Genomic DNA, 27,222 nt, shown 5'->3' with positions numbered 1-27,222 from the left:
GAATAATTTGACAGAGACACCTTTAGTAACCCCTCAGAAACAGAAACTTGTGCATATTAATTTTCATATGTGTACCTCAGAAGTGTCACTTTGCTTCATTTTACTTAGAAATTTTCTGTTATATAGCACTTGAATGATTTTTTTTAGTTCAAAAACCCAGACTCACTGTTTCTTCTAATTATCTCTAACAGTGCAAGTTTCCCAGACCTTACCATATTTAACAGAAGTACAGATCCTTAAAAAAATCTGAGCTTAAACCTTCTGTAAGTTTGAAAATTCACTACTTATTCTTACAGATATTTTATTATCTGGCCTGTGCAGTTTTAAGCGTATTCGTTCAAGTATTCTGTCTGCAGCTTAGTGGAACAGTACTTCTGAGCTTCATGTGTGAGAACTTTTCTTTAGCCATAAGCTCAGCACTTGCTTTCACTAGCATCTTTAAATGTAAGGTTATTTTGTTACTGCTGGATTAAGCATTGCCACTGATTAAGTGTCTTGTTCAAGGGCTGATGAGGGATCCAGGTTTTGTCTGTAAATAAAGATTACCTTTTTTAAAAGTTGTTTAATATATAAAGAAGGAAATGTATTAGTTTTATTTTCTTTGTAACAAAGGACAAATTGAACGCTGGAAGGATATGATCTGGGGACATGTTACAGCTTGGTGAATTAATCTGTTGTACTACATTTGGATCAGACATAATCATAGACTTGCAGTACAGAATATGGGGTGTTCCGTTCGCAAAAAGTAGAGAATGAAATTTAATGTTCTTGAATGCTTCAGCTATGCAAAACAAATTTCTTAGGCTTAGCAATCCTCTTCCTTCCTCTGCCTCCCTTCAAGTTTCTAAAACTTTAGAAACATGGGAGGCATAAGATGGTGGTTCTGGTGGCTTTTTGTTGGAGGAACAAGGAGAACTGGAGCTTGGTGGGCAGGAAAAGGGAAGTCTTGACGCAGTTGCAAGCGTGTGCTATACTATCTCAGCAGCAACAGCCCTCCGACATTAAAACCAGTCAGCTAAATTGTTAGTGATAATTCTTTATTGGAGTGCAGCATTTGTTCCTATTCTGTTAAAGAAACTGTCTGTAAGCAACTCATTTGTTACTGGTCTTTGGACTCTCTTATTTTTAAAACACTATTTTGGTGTTTTAGATACTAAACCACTGCTGAAGTTGATAAGTTAGCAGCATGCTAGCTTTCACTTTGAGCTTCCTTAATTCCATTTAGAGATTTAATCTGTTAAAAACATCCTGAAATAAGCCCCTTTTTTTGATTTTTGTCTTTCAGCACTACTTTTTTATAAAAATTTCAATGGTTGTTGCAGAGAGAAAATTGAGGTGCACTTGGCTGCAGGATGTTCATATTGATTTGCTTTAAATAGCTTGATTTCTGTAGATAATTAGAGTAAGAGGCCTTGTTTTTCACAGTAAGAATAGTAAGTTATTTGCCAAATTAGTTAGCTTGTTCCATTACTTATGTAGATGGCTTGAAAAATACAAGAGATTTTGAAGGGGTTCAGAGAGCAACGTGGATCTAGAACGACAAAATACAAGAAAAAAAAATCTACAGGCTTTAGAGTAAATAGGATGTCCTCTACCTGAATAAAAATAAGTTTGTTTTTTTTCAGATAATTGGAGTCATGAATGCACGGTATAACTATATGAAAAGGCAGGTGACCTGAAACTACTTACAGTTTGGGGAGCCTATGAGCAGCAGAACCAAGAGCAAGGAAGTAAGGTTGAGCATGTTTAGCCTGAGGAACCGCTATCAAACGTTCAAGGGTAGTGAGGGTACAGAGAATGTAGGTTAGGGAGGATAACCGATCTACCTTCTCCTGCCTACTGGAATATCTTCTCTGATACAAGGAGAGGATTGTTTTTAGTGTACTGAAATTTGAGTAAAATTGACGAGGCAAATTAAGCTTGCCTACAAGCAGACTTGTTCAGAGCTATATCGAGAAATTACCTTCTCAAAGATGCTGTTTGTTGTTATCCTTGTGCTCTAAGCTTCTGTAATGCAGCTGGGAGGAAAAAATATGTATGTTCCAATATTTGGGTTGTTTCCAGGATGAGCGTTAGGAAGACAAAGACTGTTTCTAAACCTTTACCTACTCTTAAGTGATACAATCGTACAAGTGGTTTTTGCTGAACTCACCACTGCTCTCGAGAGTAGACAGATCTGATGGTGTCTGTCAATCATGCATATTACTAGCAGCTTCAGAACAGCTGTTTATCTTAACGAAGGTTACAACCCAGCCTTGTAACTGTGTTTGATTTCTTGGGGGCCTGTTTTGGAATTGGTTTTTCTTGATACATTCAAACTAGTGTTAAGCGAGTCTCGTGCATTTGGACTAACACAGCTGGTAAAGAGAGCATCCCTGCTGCTGTTTTGTCCATGATAATAGATAGCAAGCTTAGTAAACCTCTTATATGGGAGAAAACATCTGTTTTTGGCCGTTTTGGTAAAACATCCTCTACCACTGTCTACATTTCTTCCTTAAACAGCTCAGTGAGATTCCATGGGAGATACCATGAGATATGGTGGGAAAGGACTTGGGGGCTGTAGGAAGCCGCCTCCTGGTACTCCTAAGCGCTCCTTAGTATTCTTTAGAAAGTGAAGAGACACCTGCCTGCTCAAGTACAGTAATTAGCTAACCCTGTACCTTTGTTTTTCAGACGCTGTTTTTAGGACCTTCCAGAATCTATCTGAGGCTAACAAACTCTGTAATTACCCTGGTTTAAGCTCTTTGCTCCTCAAAGCTTGAAGGCAGCTTTGCTTCCAGGGAAAAAAAAAAAAAAAAAAAAAAAAAAAAAGAGGAAGCAAATGTATAAACAAGCTTTTGCAAAACCAAATGCTTGCCCAAGATTGTGAGTTGCCATGGGTTCAAGCACATGCCAAAGAGGCAGCAGTGACCTGACGCCCTTCCAAGAAAAAGGGATCTTCCATTGGAAGGCAACTTAGACTCCACTGGCGAGACTCTTGTTGATCAGCAAACACCAATTTCCTCTCTCATTCTCACAGTTTAGGCAATCCTCCTTTGGCAAAGGAATGCCTTACCATGCATTCAGGGTTTGATCTCTTTAATCCTTGCATTACAGAAGGTAATCTCTAATCATTAATTGTAGCAGCCCAGCTGAGGCAAGAAGCAGTGCTGGCCTGTACGTTGATGACAGCCTGTTTCACTTGGGAAGCCCTTAGGAAGGGAGAGCTTCAAACTGCCTGTCACTTTGCTTTGTTGGAGCACTGGTTTGAAATGAGGCAGGGAAATACAACCACAATTTGCCTACTCCTCACACAGGAGTGGCTTGAAATGAATATCAGTTCCTCTATTAATCAACAAATTCCAGAGCAGCTGCTTGCCCTCCCCCAGTTTCGCGGTCTGTACTCCCAGTAGCTACATCCCGCTGCGCTCACAGAGGCACAGTCATGCTCGGGATTTGTCTTCTCAAGGAAGTCTCTGTCACCTGCCTGAAAGTCAGTTGGATGCATCTGGTGTATAACTGGCTCAGAAGAATTCATCATGAAAACGTGGTGAGGTAATGCCGCAGCTAATGCATTAGGCCAGCGAGCTGTGCCTTGCCAAAAGCCAAGCAGCTCTGGAGACAAATCTTAATCGTGGGTTTGTACCTTGCCTGCCAGCACTCCTTGGCACCCTGACTTGGCAGTCAGTAACTGGCACAGGGATCTAGGGAAGCTCGTTCCTAAAGGGGCACTGCTGGAATTTGGCTCGCTTGCTACCCATTGAGACAGATTTCAAACTCTGCTTAAGAGGGCAGAGTGGTCTGGGGGAAATATCCCTCATTTCCTGGACACAGAGGCTGCTGTGTGAGACCGAACCCCAGGAAAAAGCAAAGTGTAATAAAGGAGAATTAGTTGAGAAAATTGCACCTTGGGATAGGAAGTTGTCCATGTGGCTGGAACAGGCCCTTCAAATGCTGCAGCAAAACTGCTCTGCTCACTGACCAGGGCATCAGGACGAGCTGAAGCCTGTGCATTTGCTTTCCGTGTATGTTTAAGCCTTGGTGCAGCTAGGAGAAGTCTTCCACATATAATTCACCCCCAAGTATGTATGGAAATATATAAGATTTTCACAAGCTCCTTCATATATATCAAAAACGGTGCCTTAAATGATGAGACAGCTTCGGAAAGCATGCAAAATGCTGGCTTAGAAATCCTGGATTGATATGACTGTGGCAGTCTTATTTCCATCCAGCATTGTGCAGCCTCTTGTAGTACGTAGTACTCTTGTATTCATTGCATTTCTAAAAGAGGAAATACAGGAACATGTAGCAAAGAAGAAGGGTGAGACTTCTGACCGCGGTTAATTGCGACAAGTTGGTGACAGAGAGATCAAGGAAAATTCCACTTGCAGACAGAGTTTTCTCTCAGTTCTGAACGCTAACAGGGTTTTTCTGCTTTGTTTTCTTTTCTATTTCATCTTATCTGCTGTGGCAAAAACTGTCTTTCATGAGAATCTTTTGCACACATTCCTAAATGCTTTTAAGGGTAGAGCTGTCAGATGTCTTTTCTTGAGATGTAGTTCCTGGCACACAGTGACTGTGCAAAGCTGAGGGCTCTTCTCCCCGCGGTAATTATCTGTATTGCTCCAAGTGACACTGCTGGTGAGTGACAACTATGGATAAAAACAGCAGCAGCAACAGAACTGCAAAGGTATGCCTGTTGTTTTTTTTTGGTCGTTGTTGTTATTGTTTTTGATTTGAGTACAGCACAGAATTAAAATATATATGTTCTAGAGTAAGGTTTGACATTTTGAATTCAACAGTAAGGTTTGACATTTGAATTCAACATTATGCTATGTGACTTTGGACGTGTTTGTTATTCTCATCCTGAGGGATGAGGGAGGGCTCTTAGGATGCTAACGTACCTAATGCCTCTGTGCTTTTTGTTGTGACAAAGCCATTAACTGGAAGAAATGTCTTCTTGAGCAGGACTCCAAATAAAGCAAGATTCCCAACAGCAAATACCTGTAAATAAGCTCACTTGTGAAATAATAAATATATAACCACAAGGTTCCATGTCTTCTTGCTGTTCTGTAATAACATTTGGTACGTTGTTATGTTGCTCAAGACTTAAGGGGATACTCCAGATGAACAATTGCATGATTAGATAATTTCCCTACATTACATGTAAAACAGGAAAAGGTTCAAAATATTATCTCTGATGCTTTTGAAAGACTGAAACTAGTTTATGAGGTTTTCCACATTTACTTATATATTCAAATTGTACCTAATATATATTTTTATATATAGAGATAAAACAACCTGCTGCAGCTGTAAGGGTCAGAGAATGCTGAAGTCTCAATTCCTAATTCAATGCTTTGATTATCCTACTGTCTGTGAGTCTGAGAGTCTACTAAGCAGTGTAATTCTTTTCACCCTGGTCTCAATATTTACTGTAAAGAAACTGCTGCCTGGAAATTTGATACAAAACTGGGTGTGCAGGGGAGGTTAGTACTATCTCGATGAGCCATTCGTTGCACTCCAAATTTTCCATTGAGGCTTGTAAAGGTAAGAGGACAATTGTGTTAAATCATCAGAACCTGATGCAGGACATCTATACAAAGAGCATGTCTATTTCTGGGAATGCTATTTTCAGGCTTTCTAAATGGCTTGCTGATGGCTAAATAAATGTAATGGTAGCAAGCTGGTTCCCAGTTCTAGTCCGAGGACCTTAGAAACAGCCACACCATACCCAGCCAAATTCAGGACCAACAGTAACTAGAAAGACAAATTTCTTTCTGCTGTATAATTTATGAACTATTTAGGAGGGAATATCATACAGTACTGTTCATTATAATATCTGAATGCTATGCTTAGTACTGAAAGTCAAAGGATGTTGTTTTTCCTACTAGCTGGACTTCTTGAAGTACCATCAGTAGTTTTCCTCTGACAGGTGATGCTTTGCCATTACTGCTGTGCCCCAACTCTTCCATCTCCACATGGAAAACCACTTCTGAAAATGAGTTCAGTCTGAGATCACACGCAGAGAAATGATGTTATTTCTTCCTTGTTGCACCTGCGACAGTCCGCGCAGGAAATGTTGCACATCTTGGTGCAATTTAAAGCACGTTAGCATGACAGGCTGTGCTTGGGAAATAGCTCTCTCATTGCTGGACAACATTTTCTGTGCTGCTGCCAAAAGAAAAACAGGAGCATTTCTTCAGCACGTGTTAAGTTGATCTGACATTTTCCTCTCCTTCCAAAAAGCTCAGTTTATATATTCCTGTCTTTTCCACAAACAAGTGCGTGAGTGAATGCTTGTTTCTGCGAGCTCCTCTGCACCTGGGGAATAGGGATACCCACAGCCCTCAGTCCCCAGGGTGCCTGCTGCCACCCACCCGGACTCCATCGCAAACCTGGAGCAAAGACGTGCTTCAGACCACAGCTAACACATTGAGCAGGGAGTTATTTAAACAGCCAAGAGGAAATACAAGAGAGAATGGTAGTCTGCATTTTTCTGGGCCTGGGGTACTACATTTGGGGCTACTCTCAGGGAAGCAGTCAGGTAGAAGCAGACTCAATGCCCATCTTTCCTGGGGGAAATCTTAGAGGTAAGAGTGCCATGGGCAAAACAGCTTCAACACAGGGAATTTTTGCATCATTTAATTTATTGCCAATTAGCCACACTTCTAATCACAGATTTGGGTATTGGGAAAGACAAAAACCACAGACAATTAAGCAAGCAGTTACGTAAAGAGCTCTTCTCCCCCTTCTCAATCTCAACGTGCCTTGGTTTTGTGCGGGGCAGACTCATTCCCCCAGCCCCTCTCAGCGCAGGGGGTTGGGGCTGGGGTGCGGTGGTCCCCGCCTCTGCTCCCCGACTGCCCCAGCGCGGGTCACCCGCAGCCACAGTCCCTTGGGGCGTCCCTGCCCCAGCACGCCGGGGATCCTGCCTGGGATCAACTCAAGAGAACATTTAATTGTATGTGAAGGCAGTTTTGTGGCAGTGCTGTTACTCGTGTTTCTGGAACACCTCAAACGCTGGTGGCACCTTGGAAATTCCTGGGTAGAAAACGAGTGCCTGTTCTTTATCTTCTGCATGAAGCGGGGTGTTCAGGCTAATAAAAAGGCTGGCTGCAGGAAGGAAAGGAGGAAAGAAGGACCCCAAAAGCATTCAGATGAGTTGTGCTGACGATTCTCTCTCATTTGGACAACTGCTTGTCTCTTACAAGCCCTAGCCCAAAGGTGTGGATTTTGTTGAGAAAGCATTTTCAATTCAACATTTAGTGTTTAAGATGCATTGCGTCTGAGCCAAGTGATTGTGGGTGTGGGAGTGAGTATCTAATTTCATCTTAAAGCTGATGTGGAAAGAGGAAGGAAAACGCTGTAGTCAGAGAAAAAGCAGTGAACACAAAAGCAAAATTAGTAAAAGTGTAAAAAGCTTTGAAGTTAAGAAAGATATTAACAAGCACAAATCAGTAAAACCTGCTCATTTGCATAAGAATAACCTGGACGGAGCTCCTGCTGAGCAAATAGCAACTATGAAAAATTTTAAATAGCAACTATTGTTGAACAACATTAAACAATTTTTAGGAATCGAAGAAACAAAACCTTTCACCCACAGTTAATGTTTAGCTCTCCTCCTCAGGTTTTGTGCCTCTAAAGAAAGTGATTATTTCGCAGTGATTTCCATAACTACAAAGAAGATCTGTTCAGTTTGTGAGAAATATGAAAATTTCAAGGTTTATAATTTATTTATTTTTTAATACAATATAACAGCAGTAACAAATGATGCTGCAAAATTCCATAAAATCACTTTCTGGTTCATCCCCACCACCCTCTGTTTGTCTGCGAAGAAGCAGTTGTAAAACAGAAAAGGCATTTCCCGGGGGGCTCTGCAGGAGGGACATCTGGGTGTCCTGTAGCAGGCCCTCATTAACATCAGCAGCTGCAAGCCAATTGCACCACGGAGATAATTTTGCTACGTAATTAACTCCCTTCGTTCCCAATAGCTGCTCTCCTCCTGAGCTCCTAGCAAAGGCAGCGGTAGGTGGAGGGAGGCTGAGTGTTTGCTTTCCAGGCTTCCAGCCAGCCCCTGGAGGACTCCTGCCTGCTCTGCCAAGCTGGACGGAGAGAGAAAGGGCTGGGAGAGAGCACATCCTCCTGTTTTAGGTGATGGAGTAACAGGGAAATAGGAGACAACAGAATGAAGGTCAATGTAAGTACTAGATTATTTTATTTCTGTTGCAATGAATTTAACTGCATTGTTTATCTCAGTTGTAACAAAGGCGTGTCTGGCATTAGACCTGGATCTGCCTGGGCTGCTTCTCAAAGCACGCTGTTGATCTTGTAAATGAGTTACTAACAAAATACACGGTCTTATTTTTTAGAACACAGTCTGAATTTAGCTGGGGGGAAAAAAAAAATCTTTTTTTTTTAAAGAACAGTATGTCTCAGAAGGGTGAGCTTTTGCACCATGAATATTAGGCAGCAATGTACCTTACTATAAAGTTATAGTGAATGACACTGGGTGGCTATGAGGATGCCCTTTGCCTTCCCCATCTGATTGGAAATAATGCGTGCAAATAACAACAGTTTCAGTTCTACCTCCCAAGAAAGAGGATGCTGTATTCTTGATGTCAATCTGTTACCAATTACTAGGATATGAATAAAGAAAATATTTTAACAGCTTGAGTCACCCCGATGAAGAAATGTAAGGTCATCTGAATGCATGTCATGTGAGTATGGGAAAGTCTGTGCACTCTAGGATAGTGATTGACTACGTCCTACAGATCTTCTGCAAAGCGAACTGAAGCTCAGAAGAGGAAAGGAGTGGTGGCTCTATTCATTTTTAGGAAATACTGCTTTGTTCTGGGAGAAGGGGGAAGTAAGTGGATGGATCAAATCCCGTTTACAGTTACATGTAAGTGTTTTGTCCCAGATTTCCAGAGCCATGCACGTGCAGACAGCTTTAGCTTGCTTTGTGCTAAGCAAAATTTATTTGGCTGTGAGGCTAAACGAATCTTTCAGTCTGGCATTACAGCTGATCTCTGGCAGCTGCGACTCAGGGCAGGGACCTACGCAGTCCCCATGTGCCCCGAGTTAATGACAGCGCGGCGGCAACGTGCAGCTGCTGCACGGGAGCGGTGCTGTGCCCCAGTCATCGGGGCTGGTGGAAACCCACCTACTTCTTTTCATTGTGGAAAGTTAAAACTTCAGAGAAATTAAATTTCGTCCGAAAGGGCTGTTTCAGAGGGAGGGAAAAAAAAGGAATCGTAATTTTTTGGGCAGATCACTTCAGTGAGGGAGACAGAGGAAGCCAGAGCATTTGGGAGTTGCAATGTCGATGCTGATTCATTATGAATCAGAGAGAGCAGCCTCCTGGAGCCTCCTGGAGCCTCTGTCACTTCTGCTGCCTTCACGGCATCAGTAGAATCACAGAAACTGCTGCAAGTCATGCAGGGGGCAGGAGTGGCATCCCATCGCCCTTGTGCACTCAGGAGGAAGGATATACAGCAGTCACCGCAAATGAATAATTTTTCTTTTGTTCCAGACAATTTATCCTAGGAATTTCTTGCCCGTTCCCTGGGCAGGCAGAGGACAGCATGGACCCTGCTCCAAGGAATTCCTGTTAAGCTGCTCTTTGCTTAGGAGCGCTTGCTAGGTCTTTAAGTCCATGTTTGGAAATAAATTTTGTAGTAAAATGCAATTAAGATACTAAAAGGTTAGGAAAGTGCAAAAAGTACATTAATTGGAGCATATGAGCAAAAGCCTTTGGGTAGTAGGAGGAAACAAAATCCAGAAATACGTATATTCATTTTTGAAATATCAGGAAACAGCAGTTTGTTTTTCCTTTAATGTGGGCAAGAGAGCCCATGTGAAAACACTGAGTGGGAATGAAGTCCTGATTGCATGCAAAAGGGTGGGCGGGTGTCAGTTGGTCTTAATACAGCCAGGCTTTGATTAGCAACACTTGGGGGGGAAAGAGTGGTTGGGGGAAATTAACAGAACTGGCCCGTGATTCCCACCGCTGCTTGACTGACTAAATGTGAATCTGCAGAAGTTTCCATCTAAGTTTTTAAAAATCAGTTCTTTATTTCATCAAAAACTGATCTGACCACTCAGGACTTAAAACCTGACGATCAGCATGTGTTTCCACCCTCCGAAAATCAAGTAACCCACTGAATAGGCAATAAAAGCAAGTCCTGATATTCATTCATTCCTTGCTCATACAAAAAGATTTGATATTCTGCATAACAAGAACAGTCTTATTTTCTGAAACAAAGGCAGGAGCACCTTCTGCAAGCCGCAGATGATGTTGCCCATCAAGAGGGCCGTACGAACCCCGCACCCAGAAGGAGGCCACGTGCATGTAGAGAGAGATCCGAACACTTAATGCCAGAGCTTCTCCTGCATGTGTTGAACATGTGAGCTCTGTCTGCAATTAACTGACTCGGGTAAAACTTAAATTGACTAAATTGGCCTGCCCTTTGAAAGGGACTTAGTTGTGAAGCATCTTCCCAGCTAGCAGGGCAAGGGGAATGTTTATTTCTTCAGCTTTGTCCAGAGGTGAAGAGATTAACTGGAAATGGTTCTGTAAACATGTCAGAGGGTGTCACTGAGGCATGAACATAGCTGTATAGCAAACACAGCCCGCTGCCTTGAATGGTCTTTTCCTTCTCCTCAAATACTTAAGTCCTTTTTTTTTTTTTTCTGCAACATATGAACTTATAGACTTCTTGAAATGTAAAATGCAGCTACAGAAGTTGGAAAAATGTTTGTGTTCATCCACAAGAGAAGCTTCCACAATAAAAATTATCTTGTTTAGATTATTTCAATAGGTCTTTTAAGAGGCAAATTTAAGAGAATAGATGAAAAATATTTGCTTTTTTAATTGAAAATGAAAATACTATGCAGGACTAGAGTACCTATGGGTCACTGGAAATATTATGTAGTAGTCCTGGAGTTTCCAAATGAGAGCTGAGGGGAAAGGGAGTACAGAAATGATTTTAGCAGACTTGTAGGTAAGCAGCTAAAATGATTGTTTGATAGTTGTGAAGGATTTTGTCTAGCAATGTTTGCATGGGTTCTGTTTCATATTGCTATAGGCTGAAGATACAGACAGGGATAAAAAAAAGCGGTCAGGATTGCTTAGTAACAGTAAATATTTTATAATGTTCTCACGTTGTGGGTTGACTTTTTTTTTTTTTGCCTTAGCACAGACATTCATCCTATACACAGAGCACAGATGCCAGCCTATGTGAGTACTCCAGTTCTGAGGCTATAGGAATTGTTTACCATAGAGTTGTACAATTTTGCACAATTACTAACTTTACTGGCTCCTTTTTCCTGTATTAACAAGCATGAGTTAACAGTCTTCATTCTGAAGCCTCTCAGGTGTTGTTCTGTAGTGGGAGCAGGATAAGGACGTACAAACTATAAAGATGCAAAAAATCCAACCTAAAGGGCGAGTTCCTACCACGATCTTGTATTAGATGAATTGATCTAAAATTCAGTAGAAGTAGGTGCGCTTCCAGGTACACAAGAACTTTTCTTCACACCTAGTTTAGTCGAACCCATGTCACCAGAGCTCTTATGCAGCAAAGCTACTCACTATGGTTGGCTCAACATACGTGACTAATTTACGTTGCGGTTACAAGGTCACAGAATCCTGTATGGGGGAGAGCAACAACTTAGAAAAAAGTTGCAGAGGATGCAAGCTCTGTTTTCTAGATCTGTGCTCTGTCGTCATCTTGATAAAACGTGCTTAGTGAGAGGGAAGAGTAACAGCACTGTCTGCCAAGGTGCTTTCTCATGTGGTGATGCGCTGGTTTTTAAGATGTTCTTTATCTTACAGTAGGTCTGTGGGTGTTTTTTTTTAGGGCTGCTTATGGGATGACAGGGAAGAAGCAACAAACACCAAAGAAGAAAAACACTTTGATATCATCTACATCGCTTTAGAGCTTATTACGTGCTGGTCATTGCAAGGACACATTAATGAGATTTCATAAAATAATGAACTACACACAGCTGGCCTGAGATGGCATTTTGTGGATGACAGTGTTAGACAGCCAGTTTCCGCTCCTCTGGTAATAAAGAAAAAATGCAGATCCCACTGGCCCCGAAGCACAGCTTCCTCCTAGCTAAGCATCCCATAAGGTCTCTGTGATCCTGGGAATGCGAGGCTTGTTTATAGTTAATGGCAGGTCAGAAATGTTTCTGCTTACATGACAGAAAGGGGCTGCCACAGTGATTCTTTACATATGTCCTAGGCAGCTGAAAGTGCAGATAGGGCCCGGTTTCTGAGAAATAACCTCGCATTAGATAAGGCAGAGCCTGCACTACAGATGACCTCATTCCACAAAACCCTGGATATGCTTGTTATACTTTGCTAGATGTGTTGTTGGATCAGATGCTCACCTGCTATAAACATAACCTTAACTTTTATCCACAGAATTGCTCCCACTGTTATTGCGATCACAAAATCAGCTGGCTAGGATGGCTTCTCAATAAGACGTGTCTCAATAAACGAGCCATTTGGAAGAGTTCTGGCATCCAGCAGCTTCTCAGTAACTCCCTCTGTGTCATACTGTGAGCAGATGGAGCCCGGAGGATGCTGAGCTGTGGGGCTGGCTGGGGCCTGGGTGCTGGGAAGGGAACGGGGCTCGGACGGGCAAGGGGTTCCTTACCCAGCCTTGCAGAGCTTTGGTTTACTCGGTGTGACTGTACCTTCCCTGTGGGAGCATTGCTGAGGATTTAAATTCAGTGGAACATGAGCATAAACAGTTTGGCATTAATAACTGACCCAGCTTAGCTGCCACTGTAGGTTTTTCTAGCGCTGTGGAGTTCAGCACTACCTCAAACTCCACAGAAAAGCAGCTGATGCCTAGCGTGCTCTCTGCTGCCAGAACTATAGCACTTTCCAGGACAAAAGCGAGCTAGCTCAATGCTTTCCGCCTGTATGCATATCCAACAAAATAGCTAAGCACCTGTGATGTTAGGCATCGCTGGGAGTTTGAATTTTATTTTGCCAGTATTAGGCTGATCTTCAACAGTTGTTTCAGCATCCTGGGCTCATACACATTGAAGCCATAGCTGGGACTCCAAAAAGCTAGCAAAACTTGTACAGTTTCCATACCACCAGGTCCTGAGAGGCTGGTAAGTAACCAGAACGCTCAGAAAGGAAGCAATAAAGGGGACTTACTACTCCTGTAAGTAGAGGAACAAAGGGCAAGATATGAAGGCAGACCTGTTTGACCTGTTGGTTTTTCACATTGTGAAGTTGTTCCTTCTTCTGGTTTCTTGGTGCTGAGCATTCAGCAGAAATTAAGTTACTTCGGTGGTGTGGTGTGGTGCTGCTTGGATTGGATTTACTACATGCTGCTGCAGCTTTCTGCCAGGTTGTGGACACTGAGAGCAGGCAGAAGAGTCTGCTTAAAGGAAGAAGGTGGTTGTGTGTTTTGTGGTTTGGTTTTCTTGTTTTTGCTATTGCAGTGTGAGATGAAGATGCAAATAGAAGATAACTTTTGAAAGAGTTTTGCCTGGGACCTTCCTTTAGTTTGGTGGTTACAAATTACTAATATTCTTACCTATTTCTATCTTTTATAAAACTCCTTCAGAGACTAGTTCCAAGGCAAAAGGAGAAGAAATCTTCATTAAAATACCTGAGTTTCTCTGCCCTTCTTGAAATAGAACTATACAGTGTATACGCTTACACTGAAACTGAGAATGAATGGAGAAGGCTTTCTCTCAAACTCTATCACACTGACCCTATGTCCTGAAACGTGAAATTTGATTTAGCACTGCCTTCGGTGAAAGAGCTTTTCCATTTCACTTCTCCCTCTGACAACTCAGCTGGCCAGCAGAAGTCTGACAGTCACCCAAATCATTCATGTTCTATAGTCTGGAGCTTGGAGCTTGTCTCCATTGCTTCCCTATTCAAAATCTTAATTTTCCCAGGTTCCAGCCTTATGGATGGGATACAAGATGATCTAAGAGAACCGGCTTGTTGTTCCAGCTCGGTCAGATATTTCCAAAGTTTCCTTCTACTTATTTTTTTTCTTCCAACCTCATGGTTGGCTTGCAATTGAGAAGATTTCAAAGGCTCTTGGGCATTCGCGTTGCCAACTGATGCGAGCCCATACTCCCTAATTTGATCTCTACAAATCAGGGGCTACCTTTCAAAATTTGAACTGCTCTGTTCTGCTCCGAACTGGTGTCTCACCTCGGGTGTTTGCACAGTGTCTATTGACAAAATCAAAGGAGTGGGCGGTGTGCTTCAAGTAAAGAGATCCTGTGTTGAAAAGGTTTGATTTCCATGTTGTAAGTTTAAAATGTAACTTCTCGTTCACTGGGGTTGTTCCCGAATATGTTCATCTGACTTTGCTAAATGAAGTGTTGGTCAGTTGAGTTTTTGGTGCTTCTGTGGAACACCTTTGCTGTTGAATGGAATTTAGACTTCCCTGTTGCTTATGCTGACCTGGCTGTTCTCTTGATTCATTCATTTGGCAATGGAAGCAGACTTGGCAATGTCTAGGAAGAGAGATAAGAGAACAGTTGGAATAATTGCTCTTGCTAATATTTGTTGCAGTCATATTTGAATGTTGTTGAAGTATCACTGATGGGAAGAGTACCTCCTCACTCTTATAACCTAGGTTGCAGCCTAGATGCACACAAATTCTCACTGATGTGTACGGGCCAGATTCTGACCTAGTGAAAATCAGCACACTTACTGTAAAAGAAATACAATTTGAAATTAGACTTGAGTAACTTCATACACAGGTTAACTAATGAATTGGGCTCAGTATGCTAATTCCACAAGAAAGAACTATTTGGGAAAATGTTGACATTTGGACTCCTAAAACCATACCGTGATCCAAATTTCCTCTTATTTGTTTCAATGGAACTTGAAAGAAAAGTTTTGTTGTATAATGCATTAGAGAGGAGCTCAGTTCCTGAGTTCAGATGCCCTGGCTCTACCACCAATGTCCTGCCTGAGCTTGGATAAGGCTCTTTGTACTTCAGCTGCCTGTCTGCACAAAGGGGATGGAATTCCTCTGTTCCTACACACATCTTCTTTGCACCTTAAGAAGAGGCTCTGCCCTTCAGCATCTGTAGAGTGCCCAGCAAAAAGAAACTAAATGTCAAGCCACGTCTAGAAGTGTTGCTGATGAACAGCAGCGAAAGTTGGATAAGGCAGGGGAAGGGGGGGGGGGGGGTCAAGTGTGTTTTGTTTTGTTTTTCCATTTGTTTTGTTTTTATTCTCCTCTCACCTGTAACATGTGAAGCCCAAGCCCACCCTGGGCTGCACTCTGTGATGAGATTCCTGAAAGCCTGGCTTCAGCACGGGTGGTTCAGAGCATTTGGCACTGCCCAAATAGAAAGTGGGCTACCATGTTCATGCCAAAACTAATCAGACTATGCCACAAGGAAAATGGGACAGTTGTCTGTCTCTGACAGCTGCTGATGGACCAGTCCATGTATCATAAAAAGGCCATTGTTCGTGGCCATTCTCACAAAGAAATGTGTGCTGCTAACAACAAGCTACTTTCATCAGCTGAGCTGGCAAATGGGCTTGCTGCTGCTGCTTCAAACCAGCTGTTTCTTTACAGCAAATGCTCTGCATAAAAATACAAGGCATCATGTTTCCTATTTGGGTACTATCTTTTTGGACATTACTTGCACTTTCTGATAAGAAATTAATGCTGGAACAGCCAGTGGTGAGCAGTCAGTCACATTTCAAAGCTGAAAACAAATGGTATGTTGTATTAAAAAACACTACATCACAGTTCTTTCTACCCTTTGCACAAATGCACCTGGTTAATAAAGCTACCTGTTGCAACTGCTTTCACTCTCCTGTCTTGTAGTGTGTAAACATACCCAGTATAAATATTCTAAAAATAAAACACGATCATCACATATATAGGCTTCAGCTGAGACAGGTATGGCAGTCCTGTGGTGAAGAAGCTTAGAAAACATGAGTATTTGCTATCTCACAGATTTTCCGTGATCTTAGGCAAGCTGCTTATTCTATTCTTCCTTGGTTTCCTGTATATTTAATAAATAAACAGTAAGACGGCTGTCTGAAGATGCTGAAAGATGCTGAATACTTCGGTCTTCAGTGTATGGTGATGTCTGTGTCATGGAGAGGAGCGTGGGTGCTGCTTCAGGTGTTTGTGCCTGAAGATAAGCTCACGGATGCGCTGCCCTGCCTTGAAGACTTACCAGCTATCAGAGATATCAATTCATTTGGTGTCACCACGCACAAAGTTGGGTTTTTCTCCCTGAGCTAAAGTGTCACATAAATTGTTAGCCTGGGATTCTCTGAAGCAGTAGGATCCAGCTCCACAGCTTGGGGATGACATGGGCCCAGCTGGAGGTTGTGTCTTTGGCAGCATTCCTGCCACTGGCATTACCAATGGACACGTATTAAACTCCTCAGTGTTGATGTTAGTGAGAGGTCTGTCTTCATAAGGCTTTGAAAAGAAAAAAAAATTTTGGGGGGAAAATAAGTAGTGTGTGTGTTTGCTTCTTTTTTCAGGTAAGAAACAGTTAACCTTTTTCATGTGCATCTGAAGGCCCCAGATAAATGAGGTAGCGGTCAGGGAGGGTGAGTTTTATTTTTAGTGGGGTGATGCATTTCCTCTGACTTCTGACAAAGAATCCACAGAATGCCAGTGGGGGGAAACCACCTATTTTTCATCGCATGGTGTTCATAAAATCCAAGCAATAAACATTAGCTCTGCTTTCAAGAGTCTCAGTAGGAACCGTGATGAAGAAACACATAGCAGCATTATGCCATTGCTGCACAACATAGTAGACAGATGCTAGAAAACATTTAACACTCTGAAACCAGTGCTGAGAAACGTTCTTTAATTCCAGCCCACCGGGTTTTATACTAAACTGAAATTAAAGCGGTGATGAACACCAAACTGGAAACTAGCACAACATTTCTGTCAGCGTAACATAACAGCACAACGCCATGGCTTTCTCTCTCCAGAACACCTTGGCAAAGGCGCTTTACGACAACAAAGCGGAGTGCTCGGATGAGCTGGCCTTCCGCAAAGGAGACATCCTGACGGTTCTTGACCAAAACGTCATCGGCAGTGAGGGCTGGTGGAAATGCTCCCTTCATGGCAGGCAGGGCCTGGCTCCTGCCAACCGCCTCCAGCTCCTGCCCGGCGCTCAGGCCCTCCCGCTGCCTCCTTCCACCCACGGCGATGTCCCGGAGCCACCAGCAGGCCAACAGAACATCTACCAGGTCCCCTCGGTCCCCAAGCCTCCTGTGGCATCCTCTACATACGAGAAGATGGAGGGGTGGGTGAAACCACCAGCTAGGGCCTGCACTCTGCCTGCCCAAGGGATATACCAGGTACCGGCCTTGGCTGCGCAGCTGCTCAATGAACGGACCCAAAGTTCAACGCATCAGGTAAGAGTATCAGCGGCTAGTAAAGTAATAAATGTTGTTGCTATTAAAGTAATCCTAGGAGAAGAGAAATAATAATGGCTATTGGCCTGAAAAATGCAGGGGAATTTGCAGCGAAGTCATTCAAATAAATGGTGTTTAGGAAATTCCCATAAACTCTCACAATTTATAGCATTATGGGAGAAAGGCTGATCTGGGCAGTATATGAGTCTCCATATTCTGTAGTGTCTCACTCTTTTTGACAGTTTAAGGCAGCTGTAAAGTACAGCAGGAAGTACAGAATATACTGTTTGTTTGGGGGAATCTAGAAATGATTTACAAACCCGTCCCGAAGTTAAACAAGACCCAGAGCTTTCTCCCCTGGCTGCATACAGCATGCATCTATCCAGCGTCCTCTGGCACATGAAGGGGTCTTTGCAATCATCCGCACAGGAAGATGATTTGTAATAAACAAATTTTGTCCTTTGAGACTGCTGGCTTTGATGTAGTTTCTCAGAGTGCTGCTGTCTCTCTCTTCGGCTGTTCGAGGCTGTCATTACCCTTGCACAAAGCAGAAGCACCTACTTTAGACACGCTGGAGAACACGGGGTTGTTCAACAGTGAATGGGGCCTGAACCAGTTTCTCTCCCAGCCTGTTTTTACTGGTGCTGAGACAGTGACCAGGGTAGGTGGGATGAGAGCAGTCACCAGTCCCTCCAGTTATGGGGAACTGTAAACCCAGTTTTCCAGGATTTCATTACAGCTGCTGGCCTGGCTTTTTTTTTTTCCTCCCCGTTCCTTTCATTTGGCATTCAGATGAAACGTGGAAGTGGAAAATGAAATTTCATTAAATGTCACATCAAGTGTCTTAACATCAAAAACTTGAGCTTTCTTCAGCATAAAATTAATGGGGAATCTTCTATAATAAAAGATAAATAGAGCAGGTGTGGAGGGAGTTCAAGTGCAAGCTTTTGTTCGGTCCCATGAGCTCTTCAGCCTGGGGTAGCTCTTTATTTTGTGTGTGAAAACCACATTAGAAATGTTAATTGGCAAAGGAAAGACGTTCGGCCCTGAACTGCATAGCCTTTCAGGCTGTTTTAATGAGCATCTGATCTATGGGACTCAGCTGGCCAGCTTTCCTCCTGCTGTGTTGGAGGCAAGCTACAGGACCCGAGGTGCTGGTTTCTTCTGTGCAGCAAATGGGTGCTGGAAAACAGACAAATACAGAGCATCTCTAGTGACTGAAACCTACATTTCCAGCACCTGAGGTGCACACCCAGACCTCATGCACACCTACCATAAAGGCAAGCTCAAACAGAGAAATAGCTCCAAAAGACCCTTGTACGGTTGCGGTGGTCTGATTTCTCTTCATTCCTAACCCTAAAGAAGGCAAGACATTTGCAAACTGAAGTGAGATCATGAGATCAATCCAGATTTTCCACATTGTGCTAGCAAATCAGGCCCTGAAATTGTCATCTTTCTCTCTGTTCAAATGAATGGCCCAATATTAGAGATCATTGGCTTTACCTGTATCAGTAACTTCATGGACGTGCCTTGTTTACCCTACCAGGGTAAGAGGGAAGGGAAAAGAAAAGCCCTAACCTGCTTTTATTATCCAGAAGTTCAGCTTTGCCTGAGCTGCCTCCTGCACAGCGTCACAGCTGTTGTTACAACAACTGTACCTTGGTGGTCACAAGCTGCACGCAGATGCACCGCAGCATTCTGGACTGCCCCGGGTAGATCCTACAGGACAACTGGCAAAGCTCCTGGCATACTCAGCTGTTCCCTGAGCAGCTGGGTAAAGCCACTGTAAGTCTTTTGAGATGATTGAAAGCAATAAAACAAAACAAAACCTCTCCAAGCCTGTATGCTTTCACCCTATATAAAAATATTGTGACTTTATTTGTTGCCCAGAGCTTAGGGCATCTTCTTCCATTACTGTGACCAAACGTGCTATCAGTTAAAGGAAACAAATCATTTTATAGTAAGATGTGATCCTCAGTTTCCTCTGCTGTATACTGAATAAGACTTGTCCATCTGAAAATGCCAGTTAGTGTTGTTTTGCAAGCAAGATGGCTCATGATGTAAAGCACTCAGGGGATCCGTGTTCACTCTCTTTTCTTTAGATGGGAGCAAGGAGCTTTCACAAAGACAAAGCAAGCAGTTGTGAACCGGGAGTCTTGTTCCCCTACCACGTTTCCCCTAGATTTAGTTGCTGCGACTATTATACGATGGAGAACACTAATTCCAATATTATATAATTTATTTTAATGCCTCATCTCCAGCAGCGTTTCTGTGGGTCAGTAGTTTGCAATACTCCCTTTGTAAACAAGCCATGGAGACCCAGGCTAAACCATGCTGAATGAACAAAACTCTGTTTCTGAGGCTGATGAAAAGACCTTTCCCAACGCTCGTATTTTGGCATCTTAACTAATTGTCCCACAGATCTGGTCATAGCTCTTAAAACAATGTTTTAAGCAAATAGGGGAATTAGTTTGTAATTGCCCTCAATAATGTAATTCCCATATCAGACTTCTGTTTACGGAGCTGGACAGGACATCAAGGTAAACGTTTACTCCTTCCAAATGAGTAAATCCCTTGTAATTACAGAATAATGCATCTCAGCCTGTATCTTTTTGCTGCCATTACTCCTACTAAATACGGCCTGACCTAATGGCTCTCTGAGACTGAAGAAGCAGAAATTCCCTTGCTTTCTTTTTTTAGTGGTTCTGCTTTTGGGCAGTAAGATTTAAGTGATAGCAGAAGCTTGATTTTTCTCCAAATCCTTCCCCTTCCTTGGCTAATAACGCAGATTCTTTGAATCGTATGTGCCTGTTCTTATCTGAAATAAAGCAGAAATGATGGCAAAGTAAAAAAGTATGAGGCCTGCTTGTAAGGTTATCTCCACTCTATCCCCATCAGTGAAAAGCTTAAAGGTTTTTAATCACTTAAGAGCTCCCTATAAGTGGCCTATTCAGCTAGTTGAGTTTTCAAAGATGTCCTGAGCCTACTGCTCACTGCAGTTCCCTCATTATTATGTTTTTCTTCCCCTCTAAGCACCTGTTTACTCTCCCAAGAGCGTCCCGGGCTTCAGTCCCGAACATCAGAAGCGAGGTGTACGACGTTCCCTCCACGCAGCGCCGCGAGTCCCTGCTCACGCGGGTAAGTCCTGTCGTGGTCCCCCCATGCAGCTGGGACCTCATCCCGCCTCCCTCCCCTCGGAAACATATCTGAAGGTTTAAGGTTCAATTCTAGAATTTCCCTGTTTGCTTTTTGCAAAAATTTGGCAGAAAACCATATACTTTTAGGGAAGTTCAAAGCATAAAGCAGTTCTCTTTTGAATTTGTTAGACACTTTAGATAAATGTGTCTTAAACATGGTTATGTTTCTAACAAACACTTTTAGTTTTACTATCACTGAGCTCTGGGGTACTCTTCCACAGGTGAATTCCCAGTATCAGAGTGGCCAACCTCTCTGCTTTGGTCTATCCATCAGGAAAGGGATTTTGTCTCTTTGTGTCTCTTGCCTAGGAAGATTTCAGGATGTTTTCAAAATGTCTCTAGTGTGTGCACAAAAAGCCTAAACGTCACCCACACCACCCACCATCTGGGCAACAAAATACAAGGGATTAGATCATGTAACCCCAGCTCATTCAGAGGAAAGACAATATGCTGATCAGGTCTTCCACTGGAGTGTCGTGGTTCGTGATCTTCCTCTCGATAACCTGTCTCTGTGTAGAGAAAAGGTCACCATTCCCTCTGCGTCTCTGCGGTGCGTCCCAGCCCCATCCCACTGCCCACCATGCAAAGGGAGGGGGTGCAGGATCACAGCAAGTCACAGGCACCTTATCCTCCCTGGTACCAGCTGGCAGTGCAGGGTTCAGCCCACCTGAATTCACTCATTACCAAGTCATCAACAAATGTCTTTGTTCTACCCGCTTTGTATCAATGGGGTGATCCTGCTCAGCCCCAGCACCAGGCTGCAGGTGACAGCTGCCTTGCACCACCTAGTGCCCATCCCCGTCCTATCCAGCTCTGCAGAAAAGCACTTCAGCAGCTCTCCAGCAGATCAAGCCCTGATCCAAGCTGTATGATCTGACAGCCTTTGGATACCAGCAGAGTCTGCAGTGGGCTCTAGGAAGGATTGAAGCCAACCTGTTTGTTTTTCCCTTTGGCCAGAGCGCTGCCACTCCGCCCACAGCACGAAAGGGCTCTGCGCTGCTCAGATCCACCGAGTGCTTCCAAGAAGAGCAGCAGCTTTACAACATCCCACCCGGCCCAGAAAAGACAGGAGCTGTTAGCCACAAAGACTCGCCAGTGGGCAGTGTAAGTAAGACTCGTTGGACACGAGAGAACAGTCTTCTGTTACTACTGTGGTGTTGGGCATGTGTGCTAAACCTCCCCCCAAGCGCGTTTGTAGGTGAGGATAACAGGGATAAGACCACATCTTCAGTGCAGTACTTTGTCCTTTATATTAAGGGGACAAATACTGCCTGACTCCTGGATAGTCAGGGTACCTACCAGGATGAGGACTACCAATGCAAACGTATTTGCATATTGGACTGCAGGCAGCAAAATCTCTTACCTTATCTTCTTTTTATGACAGTGTGAAAAGCAAATTCAATACTGTGCGTTAGTGAATGTCAGATTGTCTGTATTCAAGCAGACAGAAACAAAGACCTCCCCCTGCATGCGGCACTCCTGCCATTCCATCTGGGAGAGCAGCACGCTTGGTTTTGGGGGCAGTACTGAGGGGTAGCTCCTCCTCACTGCTTGAGGAGCACCCTTCTTGAAGAAAGGGCTGATCTGAAACTTCACAACAGAGGAAATTTCTCAATGGAAACTCTTTATTAGCTGAATGCCAAATATTTCAGTTTTCCTGAACAGTTTTAGGATCCAAGCCAATTTTGACAGGTTCCCTAGCACATGTGCGTGGACACTCCTAGGGCTGGGGAAGGGTTTCAGGGCAGACCAGCCCAGCACAGGAAACTGGAGGCTGCATCATTTTGTGGGCTTAAAGAGAAGTGCCATAGGTTCATGGCTGCACCACAGCTGGAGAAGCCAGACTTGAAGAGAGTGTGGTTTCCCCAGTGAAAATAAAATGGGGACCTTGGCATATGAGTAAGTGCTCATTGAGGCTGGCATTGCTGGCATCTTCATGGCTATTAACAACTGTGCCAACCAGCTGCAACAGCCTGGAGCAGATTTCCTTTTGGAGACACAGTTTATCATTGCTTCCAAAATCAATTTTTTCTTTGAATTCTTCATTCATGGGGAAGCTTAGAAAATGCTGGCTTTGGTCTAAAACACCCTTGTCTGCGCTCCCTTTCTCATGCACATTTTCTGCAGAGGACCTGGCCAGTTCTTTCTAAAATTTTTATTATGCAGTGGTACCTTCAGTAGTTTCTTGTTGTGACACACACCTCTAGCTCCTCCACTCCTTCCTACTTGTGCTTTGTGCTTGTAAGGCATTTGCGTATGATCTGTTCCAAAGTGTCTCTTAGTATTAGTCTGGATCTTCTTACACAGGAAGTGTCCTTATGTGTGCATTTTCAATTTCATAGATTTCAGCTGTGCACACATCTTTTTAAGGCATTGCATAAGATCTGTAGGCATCTTAGGAAAACCCATCAAGTAAAAAATTTAAACTTACTGAAGCTATTCGACAGTGGTTAGTTCTGCCTATTGGTGGCTTCTATTTGTCAACATATGCATACGAATGTGGGTGGGGATACTGAAAAATCAAGTGTTTTGTTATACAGAGGTTAATAAAATCTTACCTGCTTCACTCTGTAAAACTGAGTGTCTAACGTTTCCTACTAATAAGCTAATATTTAGCTTTTCTTATAGTCATTTCATAAAATGATGAAATGAAAGTGTCCCATGCTAAGATAGATCCCACAGATTTCACTGGTTGGGGATACTGCTGTATGACTTAATCATTAGTGCTTGAAATATTTTAACCTTCATATGTGCAGCTTGTGCATTTTAGAAAGGAAATAAAAACTATGGGTTAGACTTTTCATGGTATGATTCCATTGACATTACTGGAGTCACATACATTTGCACACTCCGAGAATTCAGTTTTATTTTTTTTTTTAAACACTGCTCATAAATCCTGTGTACTCTGTTGCAGTTGTATGATGTCCCTCCCAAAAGAGAAACCAATGCTTCAGGGAAGGGATCTCAGAAAAAGAGCTGGGGCCACTACAATACGCTGCCAAACCCTCGAAAGTCAGAATGGATTTATGATATTCCAGTATCACCTGAAAAAATGGGCTTAGAACAGAGCCCTTCTGGCCCTTCCTTGGAGAACCAGGCGCTATATGATATACCCCCAGCCAGGTACAAGGCACTAACAACAAGCACTGAAGCCAAAGTTGTGAACCCACAGTTATACGATATTCCACCAACACAACGGAAATTAGTGTTTCCAGATGTCCCTCTTTATGATATTCCACCCCCACGGGACATGCTCCTTTTGCCACAAAATGGTAGCTGTGAGGCACCCTCAAGTCACCTGGATCCAAAGGCTGAGAACCAGACTTCTGGAGAGAACGTTTATGATATTCCTAAAGGTTTGCCCAACACTTTGCAGTCCAAGAAAGAGAGGGAAAAACCCAACAGCAGTTCTGGAAACCAGGCATACCGTGTTCCAGTCCAGATCTCAAGAGACACCAAATTAGAACACGACAGATTATCTGTTTCTAGTGCGGACAGCAGAAGCAGCACTGTCTCTACATTCTCAAACTCTTCTGCTGAGTTTATGTCGTCCTCAGAAGAGCCTGTCAAAGAAATTAAGCTGGATCTCGATGTAGCCATAGAGACACTGACTAGACTGCAGCATGGTGTATCCAGCTCAGTTGCTAGCTTAATGATTTTTGTGAGTAGTAAGTGGAGATTACAGGAGCACCTGGAGAAAAACATTGAAGAAATTCATAGGGCAGTTGATCACATAAAAGTATCACTTGGAGAATTTTTGGCCTTTGCTCGAGCCATAAAGGTAAATGCCTCCTACGTCACTGATAATAATCTTCAGACCAGAATTAAAAAACAGCTGGAAATTCTTTTCAACTCATTCAAAATCTTAACAGAAACGAGAGAAGCTCTAAACAACTGCAACTGGTCACTGGAGGCTTTGGTCCTCAGGAAACCTCAGAACAACCCAGATGACCTTGATCGCTTTGTTATGGTAGCTCGCACAATTCCAGATGATATCAAGAGATTTGTATCCATCATCATTGCCAATGGAAAACTTCTCTTCAGAAAGAGTGAGAAGGAGCAAGAAATGAAGCAATCAAATGTGAGCCCAGAATATAAAATGGCAAAACAAATCCCAGTGCCAAGAAGAATAGAAATAGAATCGCTTCAAAGAAGTACTCATGACAAGCCGAACCAAAGTCAAGTCTCCCAAGAGAAAACAAAAGAAAATGCTATTGAGGACTGTGAATATGTTCAACTACAGGTTAGTATGATAGGATTTTACATATATTCTTGGTTCTTTGCAGACATTAAGTCATTAGCACTATTTTATCTTTGCATCAGTGCAAACTTCAGTTTGCACAACTACTTTTTGATGGCACAGGTGCAATGACCAATAATTTTAAGTAATAAAGAGAACTGGCATTAGAGAATTTGCCCACATAGCAAGACAACAGTGAGAGAAAATTTTTAACTTGTCCATTTAAAAGTCTCTCAAATTAATTAAAAAAAAAAAAAACAAACTTTTAGCTAGGAGTTAGCAATTTTTTTCTTCTCCGTAGACTAGTGGTTGTTTTCTTCATTTCATTTGTTGGCTCTGAAATCATCATATGAGAAACGTTGACTTTCTAACTTGAAATGTACTAGGCTTTTGTAGAAAATTTTGACTTAACAAATTAAACTCTGAGTTATCAAGCTTCTTAGAATAATTTTGGACATTTGTTAGAATTATTTTTCTTATAATTACTGAAATGTCTGCTAAGAATTTTCCTCTTTATTGGTTTTACAAAGAAATGTTGACTTGTCCTTAAAATATAGGAAATGTTTTGTTTTGTTGAAGCTGATTTCAGTCTTAGACCTTGCAGGATCCTGACACTAATATTTTAGTAGAAAAAAACTGCATTTGCTTCCAATACATTTATCACTGTAGTCCATAACATGAAGCAAACAGATTTCATGTTACTTCTCCTGAAGTAAGTGGAAAAACATATTTATACTCACATATTTTATGCAAACCATTTCAATTTTGCTTTCACTTTGATTTTTAACAGGCACAGAAAATCATTTCAGGTAAAGAAGTGTCAAAGAAGAGTACAGATTCAAAACCAAAGGTATTTCTGACTTTGAAAACTATTACATACAAGGACTTGTATTTCCTTATTTCTGTGCTTGCTAAAATTCAAAATAATTTGTGTTTGGAAGCACATATCTATTATACATAAAGATCTATTTGTTTTCTCATAGTTCATTTTCCCATAACTAGTTCTTCAAATAAGTGCTGAAAAACTATGCAAAACATTTTCCTCAAATGTAATGAACTACTCTAAGTTAAAGTCATACTGTTCTTTATCTGTTTGCCTGTGCACATCATTTGGGATAAAGCTGTGAAAGGTTATATTTCAAAATATCTTGTAATGTACTGGTATAAAGATCGATTCCCATTATAGTACAGTTTTAATCATTCATAACCCTCAAGAAGACAGTACCTTTAAAAATCAAGTCTGTGTTTTGCCCAAGAGCTTGACTCCAGACTCTATAAAGGACTGATGTTTAACTACAGTACTTTGTGTGCTATCTATCCATTACTAAAATTGTGTTCAGTGAAATCTGTTTAGGGAAAAGGTAATTGGGAGAAAGCAGCGTTATGAAGCACAGTACTTTGTAGGAAGAAAAATGATTCCAAAAAAATTCTGGGCTGAGGCTGGGACAATTTGGAGCCCGTTAACTAAAATAACTCCTCGTAAGTGAAGAAACATGCAAAGAATACAGGGTAGAACAAATAAAGAAACAACCAGTGTGACACCAAACTGACTCTATTTACTGTGGTGTTTTTTTTAATCCCTTTTCTAGGTTTTGCCATCTTCAAAACAGAATGTAATTCAAAGCAAGCAAGAGCCTGCAAAGAAAATAGCTCTTCCAGAACATTGTAGGCTGTGTTTTGGTGCGCTTCACAAGGCAATTGCTGTATTTAATAATAGTCTGAGCAATAACCAGCCACCTGAAGTCTTTATATCCCACAGCAAATTGATCATCATGGTGGGACAGAAGATAGTGGATTCTCTCTGCCAGGAAACTCAAGAAAGAGATGCTCGGAATGACATTCTCCACAGCAGCAGCCGGTTTTGCAGCCTCTTGAAGAACCTGGCTCTTGCCACCAAAAATGCTGCAATACAATATCCAAATGCAGACGCAATGAGGGAACTTCAGAATCAAAATGATGAGCTATATAAATATACGCAGCAGTTTAGAGCAATGATGGAATGAAAGATGCTTTTTTTTTTTTTTTTTTTTTTTTAAGAACAGTGGTGAAAACTTGAATCTCTTCATTATTAGAGTTCTCTTTGCTCCCTTTGTGTAGGAACCAAGGGGGGCGCAAGAAGCTCTGTGCTGCCAACTTTGTCATCCCCAAGTATTCCTGCCAGGTCATCCTCTCTCAGGTACTGATGCTCATTTAGCAGGTGAAGACCCACACAGTGGCAGAGACAGAGACGATTTGTAGTATTAAATCTGTACTTTCTCCTCCGCTGTTCAGACACTGTCTAGAAGTGTTATCATCTTACTGTTGGGGCAGAAATGTTTGCTGTGTATTCGAGCAAACTTTATTATCTGATTTTTATTTTTTATTTTTATTTGTATACAGATAAATATATTTTCCTACTT

The 27,222-nt window shown here is 42.3% G+C and overlaps 1 protein-coding gene across 3 annotated transcripts; it reads left to right on the top strand.

The window, feature by feature from the left end:
• Window positions 1-43: 43 nt before the first annotated feature.
• Window positions 44-27,222, top strand: CASS4 (Cas scaffold protein family member 4). Of its 3 annotated transcripts, none has more exons than XM_080558188.1 (7): window positions 44-4,669; window positions 16,958-17,386; window positions 20,420-20,524; window positions 21,541-21,687; window positions 23,498-24,826; window positions 25,614-25,673; window positions 26,413-27,222. In XM_080558188.1, exons 1-7 carry the CDS (start codon window positions 4,634-4,636, stop codon window positions 26,824-26,826), a joined length of 2,520 nt encoding a protein of 839 aa, XP_080414314.1. In that variant the 5' UTR covers window positions 44-4,633; the 3' UTR covers window positions 26,827-27,222. The 3 variants fall into 3 exon arrangements, with proteins under 3 accessions (XP_080414314.1, XP_080414315.1, XP_080414316.1); XM_080558189.1 differs by having other exon boundaries at window positions 44-8,176; XM_080558190.1 differs by lacking the exon at window positions 25,614-25,673.

Source organism: Anser brachyrhynchus, assembly GCF_964034855.1.
Source record: "Anser brachyrhynchus genome assembly, chromosome: 16".
Lineage (NCBI taxonomy): Eukaryota > Metazoa > Chordata > Aves > Anseriformes > Anatidae > Anser > Anser brachyrhynchus.
Note: the sequence above shows the minus strand (reverse complement) of the source record. Positions and strands in the feature narration are given on the sequence as shown.

What these genes read in the sequence shown, in the direction of transcription:
- CASS4 (XM_080558188.1), top strand. Translation starts at nt 4,634, where the DNA reads ATGGATAAAAACAGCAGCAGCAACAGAACTGCAAAG. An exon ending in CCCAAAGTTCAACGCATCAG is followed by an intron (nt 17,387 to 20,419) that starts GTAAGAGTATCA and finishes TTCCCCTCTAAG; the next exon opens with CACCTGTTTACTCTCCCAAG. An exon ending in GTGAATATGTTCAACTACAG is followed by an intron (nt 24,827 to 25,613) that starts GTTAGTATGATA and finishes GATTTTTAACAG; the next exon opens with GCACAGAAAATCATTTCAGG.